General features: G+C 35.7%; 1 protein-coding gene across 1 annotated transcript in view; it reads left to right on the top strand.

Annotated features, from left to right (window-relative positions):
* The first annotated feature begins 1,325 nt into the window (after nucleotides 1-1,325).
* LOC142340492 (uncharacterized) overlaps nucleotides 1,326-19,371 on the top strand; it is a 20,069-nt gene continuing 2,023 nt past the window's right edge. Inside the window, exons 1-4 of the mRNA XM_075391067.1 lie at nucleotides 1,326-2,083; nucleotides 14,336-14,550; nucleotides 17,065-17,258; nucleotides 18,708-18,962. Coding sequence (XP_075247182.1) covers nucleotides 1,663-2,083; nucleotides 14,336-14,550; nucleotides 17,065-17,258; nucleotides 18,708-18,962 — 1,085 coding nt within the window. The 5' untranslated portion in view covers nucleotides 1,326-1,662. The remainder of the gene's footprint in view (nucleotides 2,084-14,335; nucleotides 14,551-17,064; nucleotides 17,259-18,707; nucleotides 18,963-19,371) is intronic.

Genomic DNA, 19,371 nt, shown 5'->3' with positions numbered 1-19,371 from the left:
AAATTCGAACTTCTCAAAGTTGACTGGTCTGAGAACTGATTGTCAGCAGCTGCCCGGCTGTTTTTCAATTATAACCATTTCAAACGCATGCGACTCCTCAGAAACTGTTATTTTGTGTTTTTGGCCAACAGGTTGCCTGAAGTACCAATCTTGATTCTCATACGTATGTTAAAAATAGAGCCGTTCGAATGTCCTTAAAAATTGAACTTTCCCTCCAAAATTTTAATGAACTCTCAAGCTCCACGTCTCGCAATGTTCTCTGCTACTTCTGGTAGCATTTGTGAGGGGTGATTTCCATTTTTCATACTCGCGTTTCATCAGCCCAAGTTACAGTCTATCCTGAAAATTCAATCTGACCACCACTGGATCAAGTTAACAGTGTCAATATTAGGTGCTAACTATATTCTTTTTCAATTCACTTTTTCTCTAAAATCTGCTAAAATCCACTTTTTCTCGTTTCATTAAATAATTGTTTTCACCTTTTTATTCACTGCTAAGTCATCGGGGAATTAGGTGACAGTTGCTACGAAAGAGAAAAAGAAATCAAAATTTAACTATAAATGCAGGGATAGAGTGTGGGCTAAAAGTTAACCTCTTGCAGTAGTTGCGTTCACTGCCGTGAAAAAAATTCTCTGCGACATCATTTTTTCTGTCATATATTTACGCGAATTTCAGCTATGTGATGTTTTTCACCAAACTTAGTACTAACTGCGTCACCAAATTTTTAGTAGTGACTGTTTAGTAGTGCATCTACTGTCTTTTTTTGCAACAAAACTTTAACCCCGGAGATGACGCAGACGCTGTGCCAAACTTTAAAGCTGTAATGAAAACCCTTTAAAAAACTCCTTCAACCTCAGCCCAACTTTTACATTTTTGCAACCTTTGCAGCCCATTGAAACCCAAAACGATGTACGGGTATTGGGCATCAATTTTCTAAATATTACTTCCATTCCAGCCCCGCTCTTGTTATTTTGGGGTGATAAATTGTACCCGTCTGATATCGATTCAACTGAAAATCTATTCGATCATGTCGATTCATTTATTAGTCTAAATTATTCTTCTACGCGAAAAAAATTTTACAGATGTCTTTTTTGTCAGGAGCCTTCAGTAAATTCGGACGTGACCAACCTGTCAAGCTACGCAATTTTGTCTTGTATTAGTTTGGTATTTTGTGAACAAGTGTTCAATTTGGCTGAGTGGTCAAAGCTGAACACATTTTTTTTGTTTCATGGTCTCGCGATTCGATTTAAACCGTACGTGACCATGTCAGCTCAAATTCTCAAAAAGCAATTTGTAAAACTTTTTGTGGTACTGATAAATTAATATCAATAACATTGTCATTGAATTACTTGCTTATGATTTTACTTATAACCTCATGGCTAATTTTTGATCAATAAATTTTTATTCAGCAAAATAACACAATGGTATTATTATAATCAAAAGAGAATTAAAGATAACTTTTACATGTACTTGAGCACAACTAAGCTCTGGTCATACGAGAAAACCACAATTTTATCATTTCATTTTTTGTCATTTGACAGATTTTATTAACTTGAATCTTTTTTTCTGAAAAAAAGATAACTTCGAGCCTACGTACTCTTTCCCGTGATAATAAAAAAAATTTGAGCGATATAAATTTTCACATTTATTTAGAAATTTAAAATGTTATCTCCAACGATCAATAATTCCAACTCGTTCTTCCCGGCTATAAATGAACCTACATCACGAAATTTTGGTGCAGTTAACCGAAACACTTTAACAAACCGAAAAATTAGCAATCCATTACCGTCAAGTAGTAGTTCATCAAACACTAATGGCAACCTAAATTTAACTTTATTAAGCAGACCTTATTTTTTCCAGTTTATAAAGTATGGAACTAAATTGGAAACCAAAATTCGCAGAATAAAAGCCAGAAATTGGAACACAACTGAAGTTACGGAAGAAATGACTAATTTCTTCAGTTCTATTTGTGAAGAGTTCCAGAAGTCAAATGACGTAATAACTTTGTTTCTGGATGGTCTGGATCAGATGTTTAAATTATTGGCGGCAATCGTGGATTCATTTTCAACCTTAGACGTTGCAGGTATGATTGAATGGAACTCGAGTCCAAAAAATCAGAAAAAAAATGAGTTTAAATCATTATTTTGTTCAGAACTTTATAAAGTCCGGCACTTTTTGGCTGTTCCCGTGCGAGTGTTCAACAGCTGTAAACGTGTATTTTGGTAAGAATTCAGCTGAATGTGCGGAATTAATGTAAGATTTGCGCTAATGGCGCTGACAATTGAAGAACAGGTGCTGAATCCGCTGAAGTAAAATATTTCAGCTTATTTCATACATAAAATCAGCATTTGATTTAGCAATTTCATTACATATTTTCAGCACTTGTGAAACTTTATAATTCAGCGGATTCAACGCCTTTATTTCATAATTTGACGTGCCATTTTATTGTTCACGTTTGCTTATAACGTAGTCAGCATGTTCGGTCCTTTAACTTTTGCATATATGTAGAGCCATTACTCAATCAAAAATCTGCGTTGTTTTATAATGATAATTTATGTATTTTTTCATCTTATCGGACAAAAAAGACAATTACACTAGAGCTGCCTGCATTCTTTCATTCAAGTGTGTTGGCTATATACTCCAGCTGCAATAAATTTCTTATCTTAAGAGTTTGCAAAGTATTTGTCTTTTGGCAGATTTCCAAATGTTTTAAAATTGGACAGCTCTAGTGTAATGCTGTTTAGTCTTGTTCCAGTGTTGCCTCCGTATGTACAGAAGCAAAAACAATCAAAACATTTTCAAATTGCCTAAGGAAAGCCTTGAAAATGGTTGAAATGATTACTGAAATTACTGAAAGATATGTAAGAGAATTATGTAAAAATGCGCTGACAGTCGCTGCAGAAAATTTTTTTCAGCAGATAAATTATAGGTAATTATTCGCTTAATGTACCAAAAAGTGCTGGCTGAAATTATGTAGGAAAGATGCCGGAAATTCAGCAGATTAATCAGATTAAGCCGATTATTATATAACTTTTATCCGCTGAAAAAATTAGTTTTAGCGGTTTTCAGCGCATTTCTTACATAAATTTGGACGCAATTCTCGACCAAGAGAATGTTTTTGAATCTTTTTAGCGTCTGTTGATTAGGCTCTGATTTTTTATTTTGAATGAAAATTAGGTAAGCCCAATTGCTGGCAAACGATAAACAATATTGCTGTTTGTCAAGAGTGTAGAATGGTTTGAGCGAGCTGATATTCGAGTAAAATTAGGGAATTTTGACCGTCCTTTATTCAAGAAGAATGGCCAAAAATAGGTATGTGCATGTAACCAAATAATGATACGCTTTTACGTAGAAAATCGGACTCACGTTTTTTTGCTCCTGGTTAACTTAAACTTAGTTGTGTTAATTTAGGAAATTATTTTGGGCTTTGATCAGTTTTATCCTGAAAACTATATTGTGTGAGCCCCACGGCATGCTCCTCTCCATTTGGGTTTAAAAACGGTTTTTGCTGGCTGTCTATAAATTAGACGATAGCAAAGTGCTTTAGAATATGTCTTTTTTTTTAATGGAATATGAATAAAAAAGAACCTAATGATCTCAGTTACATGAAAACCCAAAAAAACCCGACCTAAACAATTTATGATAACTTATATATTATTTTGAAAAGAGAAACTTCAGAACTAATTACTCAAACTTTGTTTTTTGTGATGCCATCTCTCATAGTTCTGGTTAAGGTTTATCTTTTTTTATTAGTCATAAAGCATAAGAAAAAGGAAGATAAAAGAAGGCCAGTGAGTCATTTGGAAACTCAATTAGCAGACTTTTGGAGGTTAAACTACGGATGGGACCTACATCCCTCCTTATCTACCCACTTTGGGGTATAAAAAATATCGAATTCAATCTTTGAGCGGTAATTACATTTTTCTTCGGTGTGCAGTAGCTACAGCAGAAGTGTGGTTGCCTCTTGAAACAGAGAAAAATCGCAGCAGCCCCTAATTAAAGCATATAGTGGAAAGGCAGAGGCTTGATAGAGAGAATTTTGCGTTAGAGAACGTGTTCATGCGCTATCCATGTGATCTCACACTGATTGAAATTTGCAATTTTCTTTAAAGTTTGTTGTTGGTAAAGTCCACGCGATCTGAATTTGACTGCAATTGTTTTGTAAATCGGTCGTTAATTGAGTTCAAAGCACGTTAGAGCTACACCTAATGTGGTACAAAATGAACAGTGAATAAAACAACCTTCGTTTATCATCTTGCTTAAGCATGTAGCAGTCGCGTGTTTGTTAGATATGAGGATAGGAAAACAATGAAGATCAGAGGGATGTTATAATTCCGATACTTCCCCAAGAACTGGCAAAACTGATTTGCAGTCATTATTTTGAATTCCTCTCAGTTTACTCCAGTGCTCATATTGTCTGAAAAACGTTATAAAAGTAGAGTTTTTTTGCAGGATTCCATTCAAATTTTTTTTTTGATTGTTTATGTCATAAGAAAAATGTCGCAAAATATAACAACTTTTCTCGCGGAAAACAAACTTTGTAATCATCAATTAATAAAAAAAGCAATATCAAAAGAGTGTCCTTGTTTCCATTTTCAAAATCAATTACTGTAGGTAACAAAAAAACAAGTGAGGTTTCGGGGTCAATGTTTTTGATAAAGCAAATGGAAAAGGAGGATAAAAGGAGGCCATTGAGTCATTTGGAAATTCAATTGGCAGACCATTGGAGATTCATTTAGGGATGGGAATTAGATTTCTCCTCAGCTACCCTCTTTAAGAGATGAAAAGAAACCAATTCAATCTTCTAGCGGCACAGATCTTTTTCTTCGGTGTTCAGTGGCTACAGCAGAAGTGTGGTAGTCGCTGGAAACAGATAAAAACCACCGCAGCCCCTGACTAAAGCGTACATTAGAAAGGCTGAGGCTTGATAGGGGGAGCTGCTTTGGAGAACGTGTTCATGCGCTATCCTAGTGGTCTTACATTGATTGCAATTTGCATTTCGTTTATTGTTGGTAAAGTCCACGCGATCTCAAATTGATTGCAATTTTTTTGTAAGTCGGTCGTTAATTGAGTTCAAAGCCGTTAGAGCTACACCTAATGCGGTACAAAATGAACAGTGAATAAAACAATCTTCGTTTATCATCTTGCTTAAGCATGTAGCAGTCGCGTGTTTGTTGTATATGAGGATAGGAAAACAATGAAGACCAGAGGGATGTTATAATTCCGATACTTCCCCAAGAACTGGCAAAACTGATTTGCAGTCATTATTTTTAATTCCTCTCAGTTTACTCCAGTGCTCATATTGTTTGAAAAACGTTATAAAAGTAGAGTTATTTTTTGCAGGATTCCATTCAAAATTTTTTTTTGATTGTTTATGTCATAAGAAAAATGTCATAAGAACAATGAAGACCAGAGGGATGTTATAATTCCAATATTTCCCCAAGAACTGGCAAAACTGATTTGCAGTCATTATTTTTAATTCCTCTCAGTTTACTCCAGTGCTCATATTGTTTGAAAAACGTTATAAAAGTAGAGTTATTTTTTGCAGGATTCCATTCAAAAATTTTTTTTGATTGTTTATGTCATAAGAAAAATGTCGCAAAATATAACAACTTTTCTCGCGGAAAACAAACTTTGTAATCATCATTTAATAAAAGAGCAATATCAAAAGAGTGTCCTTGTTTCCATTTTCAAAATCAATTACTGTAGGTAACAAAAAAACAAGTGAGGTTTCGGGGTCAATGTTTTTGATAAAGCAAATGGAAAAGGAGGATAAAAGGAGGCCATTGAGTCATTTGGAAATTCAATTGGCAGACCATTGGAGATTCATTTAGGGATGGGAATTAGATTTCTCCTCAGCTACCCTCTTTAAGAGATGAAAAGAAACCAATTCAATCTTCTAGCGGCACAGATCTTTTTCTTCGGTGTTCAGTGGCTACAGCAGAAGTGTGGTAGTCGCTGGAAACAGATAAAAACCACCGCAGCCCCTGACTAAAGCGTACATTAGAAAGGCTGAGGCTTGATAGGGGGAGCTGCTTTGGAGAACGTGTTCATGCGCTATCCTAGTGGTCTTACATTGATTGCAATTTGCATTTCGTTTATTGTTGGTAAAGTCCACGCGATCTCAAATTGATTGCAATTTTTTTGTAAGTCGGTCGTTAATTGAGTTCAAAGCCGTTAGAGCTACACCTAATGCGGTACAAAATGAACAGTGAATAAAACAATCTTCGTTTATCATCTTGCTTAAGCATGTAGCAGTCGCGTGTTTGTTGTATATGAGGATAGGAAAACAATGAAGACCAGAGGGATGTTATAATTCCGATACTTCCCCAAGAACTGGCAAAACTGATTTGCAGTCATTATTTTTAATTCCTCTCAGTTTACTCCAGTGCTCATATTGTTTGAAAAACGTTATAAAAGTAGAGTTATTTTTTGCAGGATTCCATTCAAAAATTTTATATAACAACTTTTCTCGCGGAAAACAAATTTTGTAATCATCAACGAATAAAAAGAGCAATATCAAAAGAGTGTCCTTGTTTCCATTTTCAAAATCAATTACTGTAGGTAACAAAAAACAAGTGAGGTTCCGGGGTCAATGTTTTTGATAAAGCAAATGGAGAAGGAGGATAAAAGGAGGCCATCGAGTCATTTGGAAATTCAATTGGCAGACCATTGGAGATTCATTTAGGGATGGGAATTAGATTTCTCCTCAGCTACCCTCTTTAAGATATGAAAAGAAACCAATTCAATCTTCTAGCGGCACAGATCTTTTTCTTCGGTGTTCAGTGGCTACAGCAGAAGTGTGGTAGTCGCTTGAAACAGAGAAAAACCACCGCAGCCCCTGACTAAAGCGTACATTAGAAAGGCTGAGGCTTGATAGAGGGAGCTGCTTTTAAGAACGTGTTCACGCGCTATCCTAATGATCTTACATTGATTGGAATTTGCATTTCGTTTATTGTTGGTAAAGTCCACGCGATCTCAAATTGATTGCAATTTTTTTGTAAGTCGGTCGTTAATTAAGTTCACAGCACGTTAGAGCTACCCAATGTGGTACGAAATGAACAGTGAATAAAACAACCTTCGTTTATCATCTTGCTTAAACAATTAGCAATCGCATGTTTGTTGTGCATGAGGATAGGAAAACAATGGAGTCTAGCGTGAGATTATAATTCTAACGGTTCCCCAAAATTGACGAAACTGATTTGCTCGCATTGCTTTAAATTCATCCCAGTTTGCTCCCATGCGCATTTTGTTTGAAAAACGTTAGAATATTAGAGTTTTTGCAGAATTCCTGTTCAGACGATTTTTTTTGATCGTTTATGTTACATGAAAAATACCGCAAAACGACATTTCTCGCTGAAATCTGTTCTCTCTTTCTCTTCCAGCTTTTGACAAAAAGTTCCACTTTTGACGTTTCAATACAAGGTTTGTTAGCCTCCTAACCCACAATTGATGAGAAGACATGCAAACCATTCCTAAAAATACATGCAAGGAATCAAGCTATAACAAGAGAGAATTCGTTCTGTTTTTGTCCGCTAGTTCTCGATAGTGACGTTTGATGCTATCTTTCTTAAATATCTTAGATAGTGAAATCTTATGAACAATTAATGAGGTTTTATATCTTCTATATATTAAAATATTGAGGCCTGATATATCATCACCGTTGATATCTAATGGGATGACATTTGACGCAAAGTTACCGAAGTCAATTTTCAATTTTATAAACATTTTAAAGCAAATGTTTTTAAGCAAATGTAAAGCAAGAGTTTTCGGACGTCTCAGCTTTCTGCTGAAAAGTTTTTTAGAGTAATTTTATAACTTGATGCTTTTAATAGCCAAACTATTTTTCCGGTAACTCTCAAAGAGCGCAAAATAATCACTTCTTATTTGATTTTAATGTAAACCACAACTGATTAATTGTTCTCAACTTCAATTAATTTAAATTTGATCTCATCACCTTTTCAAAGTTTAAGTCGACAGCGTGCCTCGTCAATGCATTCAGAGCCGTTCATTTTGTGTCGCGTAATTATTTTGATTGTTTTGAACAGTCTAGCTCGAAAACCGCGAACAAGTATTTCCATCGATATTTGCGGTTTAATATTATGGTAATCTATTTTAACTCGGTTGACTTTGAATCAATTGAACTCTTTTGGCTCTCAAAAACGTTATTCTGTAAAACAATGTAGTTATTACAGAAACGCTCTTTAACCACTTTCTAGATTTTCTATGTAATTGTGTGTTTGCAGAATCTGTTGACCAAACTGTTCAATTTTGACAGACAATTTAAGTCCGTAAAAATTGGACGCTTATCTAAAATATCAATTATACAATTTTTAAGCGTATTGGCAAATGATCTTTGTTGCAAATGAGATTAGTCCGAGCCACCAATAACTTTTGCTTTGAACAAACGGGCGTTATATGTTCTCACTCTTGTTGACGCTCATAATCTATATGAGTTTCAATATGGAAGAAAATTGCTTGGATTAAATAGACTGTCATGAGAAAGCTCCCGCTTATCAGATCTTCTTATCAGATCTGAACCCCCCCCCCCCCCAAGACCCCCTCCTCCTAGCTAACATGGCATAGGACTTTTAAGTACTTCAACCTCACGTCCCATTTTTTTAATATAATTAACTGCTACATAAAAACATAAACTTTACGCTGGGGTGAGAAACGGCACTGAGTTGGGGTGGGGTTGAGCGCATCAACCACTGAACCGAATTGCTTAATGAAAAGTCCAAAGTGCCTGATCATCAACTGAAAGAAGTAAACCACAGAGGTAAAATAAATTATTGCAGGAAATATAGAAATTAGGTATTATTGTTGCCAAAATTGAAAAGCAAATCACTACAAATAGTATGTGAGCCATAAAAACAATTAGTTGACCTTTGATGGACTCAAACAAGTTTTATTAATTTGATCATTTTAAAAAACCTATAAAAAGACGCAACAAAATGTTGTGTCGAAAGTTAATAGAAACCTGTAAACGACGCAAAAAGTAACCGTTGAATTGAGGAACATTCAGAACAAATAATGGACATAAAAACAGACGCAGAATTGAGAGACTTTCAGAAATAATATTAGGCAATTCTAAACGTGTAACTACACGCAAAAATATTGAATAAACTCAATTTAACAACTTCATTTGCTGAATTCAATACAAAAGCACTCACTAGTTCAAAGTTAGCAAGCAAAAAAACAGTAATGACCTCACGTTAGACTTTTTGCCAAAATTTCCCTGTATTCAATCTTATGTTGATAAAGACAAACACGAGGAGTTAGGAAGTTGCTACAAAGGAAACCTTCGTTTTATAGATGAAAAACCTTACCTAGGTGCTCGGTTTATTGATAAAATAGCCAATTCAACCATAGAACATGGATAAAAACATTCTGTGCAAAAACAATCCTAAATAGCACCAAAATAATAATTGAGGACCTCTTGAGGTTGTCCGATATCGATCGAAAAACACAATGATACCACCTTTCAATTAATGCACATCCTATTTGTTGGGGGAATGCTTGGCTAATCTTGGGCACCACTTAGACGGAGTTTTGCTTCCTTATTGTCCATATATCAACTGACACCAGACTTCCAACCAACTGAAAGTTATCAGGTTTCCCTCTCATTTGTGAATGACAAACAACTCTGTGTAAACATTGCGTAAACAAACACAGAGCTGGAGAAGTAGCGAGGCGTCGATCAAGAATTTCAGTTGATGGTAATTTCATTTTCCTTTCTGATAAATTGAAACTGAGAGATTTTTCAGAGATTAGTTTATTTGTCAATTACTTGTCCCGTGCTTGAATGGATTTTTCAAGGTGTCGAATGAGTTGTTTGATGCCAACAACAGGAATTGTCGCATATCTTCCCTGGCGTACAGGTTTTCAGATTGCTGTGCGGTGGCAAAGTTGGTACAAATCCATTGTACCGCGGTGTAATCACAACAAAAACTGTTTTTTTTTTCTGAAAATGCCCGATTATAAAGGCTTTGGGTGAAGTCAATCCTGTTTTCTGACGTGCAATTCATGAAAAGCAAAAACCATGTGATAAGTTTGAGCCCTATGAGATAAATTTATAAACTGTAAACTTTTTTTAACCACATAATTGCTATCAATTAATAAAGCTTTACACCACTTTTACATGCTCAAAAACGCGCATCAAATTAGGCTTAAATGCGGATTATAGACACATTCAGCACAAAAATTAGATACATTCAGTGCAAATTGAAATTTGAGTGCGAAGAAGAGATACATAAATCAAGTGATGCATAGCGCGCGAAAAGTATAAATAGCTTTTATCTCATCTTCGCTGTTAAAATCCGGACACTTTTGCAAATACGGGTTGAGCAATTCCTCTCTATTTTTGCCTGTTTTGCTAACGTATCTATTTTCCGCAATATTTTCGCAATTTCAATGTATTAACATAGGAAAAACGAACAAAAGATGCACAGATCGGGCAATTTTGCCCGTGCTAATTTGGGTATACCTCTGCGGCGTTATGTGCAAGGAAACAATTCCCGTCCTTAGATGACTCTTGCTTTCGTCTTTTTCTGCTTTGGGATGAATAGAATCGCCAATCCTATTTGACTTCAAAAATGTGCGAAAAGAGTAATGTTTGAGAAGTATTGTGTGAAAAAGGACAGCACGCCAACAAATTCAAACTCATTGAGTTCCGTTGAACCAAGTGTAGGGGTATAAAAGCTTCGCAGATCGCTATCAGCTATTGGAAAAGCTGACATAAAGAACAATTCAGAGTGATATTGGATTTTGCCAGGGTAGCATAAACTTCACAATCCCAATTTACGGTTGCAGGGTTGAACAAATATTCAAGTGAATCTTTCTACTGTAGCATGGCTCCATATGCTAGTTCAATGAAATCATTATGGTGCGCGTGATGGACATAACTTGGGGATCTCCCGGGCAATTTCATCACATAACATTTCCCAACTTAATAGAGCGATAGATCTCGATTAAATATTATTTAACATTTTTGGGCTCAACTTTGACCTCTATTTTTAGAGTCTTCATAAACAAGCCCGCGATTTCCCATGTCAGATATTTGGTTGCAATAACTTGAATTACCAGAGAATTAACTTACAATTTCCTTTTATAGTTTGACACATTGGCTTTGGATACGGGTTTGAACTGTAATGAATCAGTATTATTATTTTAAGGTCATTTGGGTTTTTTGCGCGCCCAATACGATCTACATATAGTAAAAAATGGTTTCTATTTGTGTTTTGTTGAATTCTTGATTCTCTTTTCCTCCCAGAAAATTTTTCTCTAGCAACACTTTATTCTGCCAGAGAATGCTCCCTAGAAAAGTACAACCAAACTTATCTTTGAGTTTGAAAAAGTTCGAAAAAGTTGTTGGCAAAAGTTTTTGGGAAGCTATCAAATCCACACTTTGAACATCCAGTTGAGTTGTCTCCAAAATGATGTTCAACCCATATGTGTGCTGTGGACATCAAATTTACAAATAAAGTTTGGTTGGAGTGCTTTTAAGCCGTTTTGCATTTCGGAAGAGCCAACGCTTTCTTCTGGCTGAGAATTGAGCGTTCATTATTAATTAACCATTGTTTTACCGACCCACTTTAGTAGAGGACTAACTATATGCTCAACTAACTGGTTTTTCGTTCAGCCATTTTTGGCCGATCGATCTATTCATCGAAAAATAGGAGCGGTATCATAGGAAAACAGGTGCAGCAAAGAAAACAGAGAAAGAGTTTTTCTGAAATTTGATTTTTCCAGACAGTTATCGGGGACTATTTTTTTGTGAATGTTAAAATAATAACCGTTGTTCTTGCTCACATTTGCTGGTCTTTTTGGTCAAATTTTCTGCAATTGCAATTTGTTAAGTTGGTTAAGAACTCGGTTATTTGTGTTGCCCCTAATAAAACAGACTAGTGTTGCTGATTCGTTTTATCCCACAGTTTCAGCTCAAAAGGGCGCCAAACAACTCTATTTAGCCCAATTCTGTCAAAAATACCGGATGTATAGACTTAATAACCGCTTCAACTTTCTTGAATAAACTCAACAGAAGGTTATTTTGATATTCCTATTGCATTAAATTGATTTGGTTATAAATGTTGCTATTTTTTGCTAATTTAAAACAAATCTTATCCAAAATGCAAGAGTTAGTTATGCTGCAGTCAAAATCTTTGGAGCCAATTAATCTAATCTGGCTAAAATTGGAACAATTATGCATTAAAATCAGTTATGCGTGCAGCAATATAAAGTTTCGTTTCAGTGTCATCGCGGCTTTGGAGAATCGACATTTGTTTTGATTCTAACGGGGCAATACTTTTTAAAAAATATTGTAGTTAACAATTTCTTCGCTTTTTGTCTGGCTGTTTCTAATGCCATTTAACTTTGTCATTTAGTGTCATCAAGAAAGAGCTAATTGTTTTTCTCGTAATTAACTTATCTCATAAGATGAAAATCCTCAAATTGGTTTTCATATTTCATAGTACAGGATCCCAAAAGGACTTTGATCGTTATTGCAGCACCAAAATAAATTTAAAACGCAACCACTCAAAATTTGATTCTCTTTGATGCTTGTCTTTTCTCGTAGTCTCATCAGTGGCAGGTATCATCAGCTCTCCATGGTGCCAGCATTTAATTCACTGTTTCACAAATGTGGGGTCCTCGTGTCTCCGATTGAGTTACGAAAGAGTCTATATATTTTTTGTAGATGATGGTATTTTGTTTCTTTGTTTCTTTTCTTATCTTTTTGTTTCTTGATTTGCCATCCAGTCTCGTTAAGCACAGTTTCTTACTGCTATGAAATGATATACACGTTGATTTGTTTAAGTTTAGGTTTTATATGATGATATTTTTTGTAGCGCAGTCTTTTTAGTGGCAGGCATCCTTGGCTCTCACAACTCTAAAAATTTTAAATTTTTCTTTCTTTTGCATTAAGATTTTTGTTTACCCATTAACAAATTAATTTCGTGGAGTATGCGTTCTTTGAAACTGTTTTTCCTCCTTTGGTAGTCTAAAATGAGCCGGATGAGCAGGGTCGGATCATTATGTGTGAATACGAGCTCATTAATAACATTATCGTTTTCAATCGGTTATGTTTAAAGTTGTCAGGAAAAGGGCTCATTTTTAATGTGTTAGGTCTGATTAATAATATGAAGGGACTAATTTTTTGTATACTGGGTTATCATTAATATGTATTATACTGTCAGATCTGTCAGATCATTTAGTATCACAGAGCGGTGATTACTCAGCTCTCTGTAGAAAGTTTTTAAAAGTTTTGATGTGGAGCAAGTTTATTGGGTTTACGGGGGCATAAATTATTCCATTGTTGCTTTTGGTATATATTTTTGAATTATCGACTGAGAGTTAATCCCTGCAGGCGTTGGATTTGTTCTTTTATTTGTTTCAGTTGGAGTTGTCTCGTTGCCTTAACCCGGGTTGAGGTTTGGTCAAAAAATATTGTACGATTACCGGTGCATAGCAGTGAAAAGAAAACTTTTTTCACCGCAAAGCGCCTGCATTTCTTAGCGTTGAATGCGGTGAATTTTTATAAGTTGGGCGGTATTTAGCAGTGAAAAATATGATAGCAGTGAAAAAAACAACTTCTTATTCCACTGCGCCATCTGTCACTTACTTGCAGGATATTTCCTATGAGCTTAAGATAAGCGTTGAAATTAGAGGAGAATATTTGTAAGATTTGCAATTTTAGCGGTGAAAATTTTTCACCGCATTCTACTGGTAGCGGTGAAATTTTTTTCACCGCATTCTGCTGGTAGCTCTGAAAAACTTTTTTTCACCGGGTTGTGCTAGTAGCGGTGAAAATGTTTTTTTCACTGCTTAAGCGGCAAAAAATTTTTTTCACCGCTTAAAAGTTTTTTCACAGCATTCAACGCATTGAGCGCAAACCTTACACTTTTTACTCAATTCACCGCAAATCTTACATCTTTTAGCGATTTTTAGCGGTGGCACCTCGACCTGGAAAGTCAAAGCTGCTTAAATTAGCAGCAGTTCTCTCTTCAGTACTGGCTAACTTCAGCTACAATATTTTGTCTGTATGATTTTTTTTGTCTCGATTCTTTGTTTAATATTCAACTCCTCCATGTCTAAAGAACGAGAAAGAGTTCATAACCTTTGTGGACAGCTCTGAATGATCCTGAATTATGACAACAGCGCGACAAATTGTCAAAAAAGCTGATTTTGACTGACCAACGTTGATTTTTTTATTGGATTATTTGATGAAATTTGCATATTACAACTTTTCAAATTATTTGATGAATGTGGTCTGCTGTACATGTTATCATTAAAAAATTAAAATATTGAAGATATTGAAATATATTAGTGCTGTGTTTAGATAGTATTATAAGTGAGGTGAAAACGTTCAAAGACAGACTAATGGGCGAAAGTGGCGATGAATCAACTTCTATTTTGCAACAGACGAGGAGAGCACTCCAGAGCATCAAACTAGCCAGTGAAATGTGTCAGACAACAACCTCTGATCTCATACGTGCAGCTGAGTTAACTTCTCTCAGTCAGTACACAGACTCAGATGTCGTTGATCTCCAGAAAGTAAGTGACTGACTTAAGTTAGGACTTTTCCGCAACTTTCTCTCATTGCAAATACAACAAATTTTTTTTTACAAATAATGATTGAATAACCCCCAAAATGTTTTTTCTAGCTTAATTAATCTGCTAAGCGGTTTCATCTTCTAACTATTGTGTTTATGACTTCGAAGTTACAAATTTTCAATTTTTTTAAAAAATTTTTGGTTAATTTTTCATAATTTTGGTTCCCATTGAAACCTTATCGCATTATCCTATTATTTACAGTTGCCATTGGCTTAGAGAAGACGTTCAATTGATCATAGATAAATTTTTCGAAGAAAAACTTATAGTTTTAATGGCCTCGACACTGTCCTCTAGCACTTTTCTACTATTTTTTTTTTTGGTTTTTGCCTGTATTTGTGGTCAATCTCAGAGTGATACGACTGCTTCTGATGACTTATTGATGATTCAAGAATGACAAAAGTTTTTGTTTTCCCATCGATGCACATTTTATAATAATTTAGTATTTATTGACTTCCGTTGAAAGCCATTGAAATTTATTTTTGAATTATATTTTATGGCTTTGATGATACCGCTTTTCTCGAAGTTTCTCGTGGTTTTAAATTATTTAATGATATTTGTTGGTTTTATAGAAGTCACAAGGGGACAAAAAATAGTTCAATTGTTGTTGAAAAATGATTCGAAAATAAAAAGTTCTTACAGAAAAGTTCATTTTTTAACGGCTTCGTCACATTTCTCTCTCAATTTTTTTTCAATTTACTGTTTTAGCCTGTTTTTAATTCTTTTTCGCTTCTAAGTGAGGTTTTAAAGAAAAAAATACTCAATGCAGTAAGTTTATAGCAAATGGCCAGAAAATTAATGATATTACTATTTTTCAAATACTTTTTAAAACTTTTTAATAATGGTTGTTATACTTGTCAACTTATATCTATTTCTTATCATCGACAGGCCTCATCAACTTCCCTGTAATTCATTTTTTAGCATGTTCGTAGATATTACGTCTTAACCGATGTTTTGTCTGTTGGGCCATATGCGTTTTAATAAAAGTTTTGTTCGTGGTCGATATTTGTGTTCCTTTTCCCCGCTTCCAGCGCATTCGCGTAATACCAGATCCCAATGATTTTCGAATGAATCCCAAGGGAACATAATTAATCTTTCAGTATAATTTTACTTGAATCAGTTAAAATAACTTTTTAAATAAAGAACGTAAAGTTCAGATAACAGTGAAAGATTTTAATGGCTTCAATAATTTGTGTTTTAGCAAATTGTTTGTAACCTTTTCAGTTTTGCTTCGTCTTCAGCCCGGTTCTGTGGCTATTCTAGCCAAAGACAGGTGCTTTTGGTTGGTTACTGACTTTTTAGTGAATGTATTAAAATATTTTTCGTTAGAAGCTAATGGTTATCAACACGTTTGAAAATTTTTGGTTTCAATAGTTTTGGTTGGTTTTTGAGTTTCGCTTAACTATTTGATCTTTTTGTCGACTTTTTGCCTAGTTTCATTAAAACAACGTCTCATTTGCTTTGTAGTAACAAAAAAGTTAATTTGTGTAGATAAGGTTTCATCTGATTGTATTTCGACGTTGTTACTATGTGCCTTTCAGTTCAGATGTCAAATTTTTGCCGTAGAAAATGCTTCATGTCTACAAAATTAAATTATTGAGTAGTTCTGCAGCGGTTCTTTTAACTTTATTTTTACTCGCATTTGCACAGTAAAGAAATAACTTGTATAAAAATTGATTGTCCAAGTTGAGGTTCGCGACTAAAACCAGCTCTGAGCAGACCAACTTGGATCGCGCACACGCGTGTAAAGTGCGACCCAGCGACATATTCTGGCTTCAATTCTGGATAGTCTACGGTCTGGATAGTCTGACTAGGGTTGCTCTCAGACTCTGCACGGTCTGATCAGAGCAGTTTAGTTTCTGTATAGTTTGGGTAATCTGAACAGAGCCCTTTCCAGAGCCTGTTTGTTCTGTTCAGAACTCTTTCCAGAGTGTGGATAACTTTTGCCGGGTTTTTCCCATTATAGCCCCCCCAGCTTAGTGGTCGGTAACCTATACCCCCCCCCCCCCCAATTTTGGTAATTATACCATAATGGGGGCTATAATTTCATGGGGGGCTATAATAGAAAGACTCCTTTTGCCAATTTTAGTTGATGATAAACTACGCCACACTCCAACTATACTGTTTCATGTTCTTGAGGTGAACATCTTTGTTTGTAAGAAAAATTAGCTTTCAGTGAGGAGCTCAACCTCAACCTGGATAATTATTGCTACATAATTGTACCAACAATTGAATCTATTCTGTTCGCCTCCCCCCCCCCCTCCCCCAGTGTTTTTTATGACCCCCAGTTACAAAATATATGTTTTTTTATAGCACGTTACTATGTAAAAAATAGCACGTGCTTCTGAGGGTCATGAAAAATTTATGCTCACTAAGCTGGGGGGGGGGGGCAAACAGAATAGATCCAATTAATTTATTATAATTGGGTTAGAATCAACACAGTTTAACTTTTTTAAGGAGTGCAAGATTTCGGAGCAAATATTAGCACGTGAGATCTCAAGTTTAGAGAGACTATGCGTGGATGCACACGAGAGGACTCAAGAAGCCAAAGAGTTCATCGATGACCATAAATGGAAAGACCACGAGACTGTCAGACAGGAGATCATAATGTCCAAAATCAAAGTCAGAGACTCCAAGAACTCAACAGACAGGTGTGAATTCCATATCCTTGATAAGAAATTTGATACACCATGATAAGAAACATGCTAAAACACTGTAAACCTTGATATGATCCCGGTACGATTATTGCACGGGTGTCAAGATAATCAATAATGATTAACAAGGCAGAAAAGAGACAAAAAAACTGTAATCAAGATTTGACAAGGTTTCTTTCAGAAGCAGGCAATTTATTTTCCTGGTTTTTCTTGATAGAATCTTATCAAGGTTTATCCAGAAATCTTGGGGTTTTGGAAAAGATATTCCAACAAAATTTGCCAGAAATGTCAAGATCATACATATCTTATCAAAGTGTATACCAGGTTGAGGTGCCATCCGGAAGTGACCTCTGATCAGACCAAGTCCAACGCACACGGTGTGTTCCCAGACTAAAACTACAGGGTCTGGGATTTGTTCGAGTGCACAATAGTATGATCAGAGGTCACTTTGGACTGGGGATGGCATGATCAGAGGTCACTTCGGGATGGGAATGGTCTGATCAGAGGCGGATTCAAGCGCACATTAGTCTGATCAGAGAAGATTTTGAGCGCAATTGGGTCTGATCAGATACTATTTCGAGCGGAACTATTTTCTTTTGATTTTTTGTTTTCTTTTACCGAGAGATGTTGGCTCTGCCAATAGGCAACCAAAAGCAGCTTTCTGATCAAAGATTCATCTAGAGTCTGATGACTTTGATCAGAACCAAAGGGGTCCAGCTAATAGAAAATATCGGTCCCCTTAAAAGGAAATTTTAAAAGAACACAACGTTTTATATGGAAAACTGTCTAAATTCAACCATTGAGTTCGAAATATGCATTAATTGTATACTAAATACATTTTTTCTCAGCAGTTGGGTTTTCTTTTTTTAGCAATACGTTTATAATGGTCTTTTCTTTAGATGAATTTAAAAATGCAATCATCAATTTTTATGAAATGAATATATTATAGCAAAATTAAGAAAATTCGTTCATAGTGAACACTATTCACTGATCAGACTATTTCGAGCCCAATTGACTCTAATCAGAGGTGATTTTGAGCGCCCAATAGCCTGACCAGGAGTGACTTTTGAGCGCACATTCGTCTGGATGATGGTTTGGGTTTGGTCTGGGCCATGGTCGCACAATCGTCTGGACAATGGTCTGATTTTGGTCTGATCAGAGTTCATTTCCGTCTGGAAAGGTCTGATCAGAGACAATTTCGAGCGCATTTCAACCGCACACGGTGTTTTGAGCGCATTTTAGTCTGATCAGAGGATATGTTGTTGTGGGATGGTCTGATCAGAGGTTACTTTCGTCTGGCACGGTCTGATCAGAGGTCACGTCCGGATGGCACCTCAACCTGGGATCAAGTGTCGGTTCGCGCTGAAGTCTATAAAATTCTCTTGCTAAAATTACGGTCTCAACTGAATTATTTGGACATTTTGTATTAAAGTTGTTTGATTTTAGAGCTTTAAAGGCAAGAACAGACGCCACAGATATGCAGGAAACGTTGAAAAGAGCAGTAAGTGCATTGATCAACGCAAGGCCATCAGAGAGGTCGGACAAGTTTGAGGAGGTCCAAGAGCAACTGGAGAAAGTGAGGGGGGCTGAACAGAAATTGCGCGACCAGTACAAGGAGACGAATGAGTGTCTAGAAGCAGTTGGGAAAGCCGCTCGCAGTTTGAAACAGTTAAACCCGTCTGATCAGTGGCCTATGTTGAGGTTAACCTAGTCGCTATTAGAAGACTATCTGCCCACCTGAGACGAAACTTTGAAAGCATACTAAGACTTAAACGGTGCCGTAGAAAATTTACAAAACTTTTTACGGCGCCGTTTAGGGCCGCAAAAAGTTTTCTACAGCAACGTCCCGGGCCGAGGATTTTGCCGAAAAATAACGGGGAAAAGAGTGTAAAGAGTGTAAAAAAAATATTTTTACACCGTTAGTGCCCCCCTTAATAAAGGTGAAATTACCTATTAAAGTGTAATTTTAGTGGTGTAATTTTAAGATTTAACGGTTTAAGAAGAGTGGAATAACTTATTTTTACACTCTTTGGATTACACCGTTAAAACTTTTATAACCGTATAAATCTTTTAAACACTCTTTTTCTATCATTTACACCCGTAAATTACA

The sequence above is a fragment of the Convolutriloba macropyga genome, chromosome 5, assembly GCF_964194025.1.
Source record: "Convolutriloba macropyga chromosome 5, txConMacr16.3, whole genome shotgun sequence".
NCBI lineage: Eukaryota > Metazoa > Xenacoelomorpha > Acoela > Convolutidae > Convolutriloba > Convolutriloba macropyga.
Note: the sequence above shows the minus strand (reverse complement) of the source record. Positions and strands in the feature narration are given on the sequence as shown.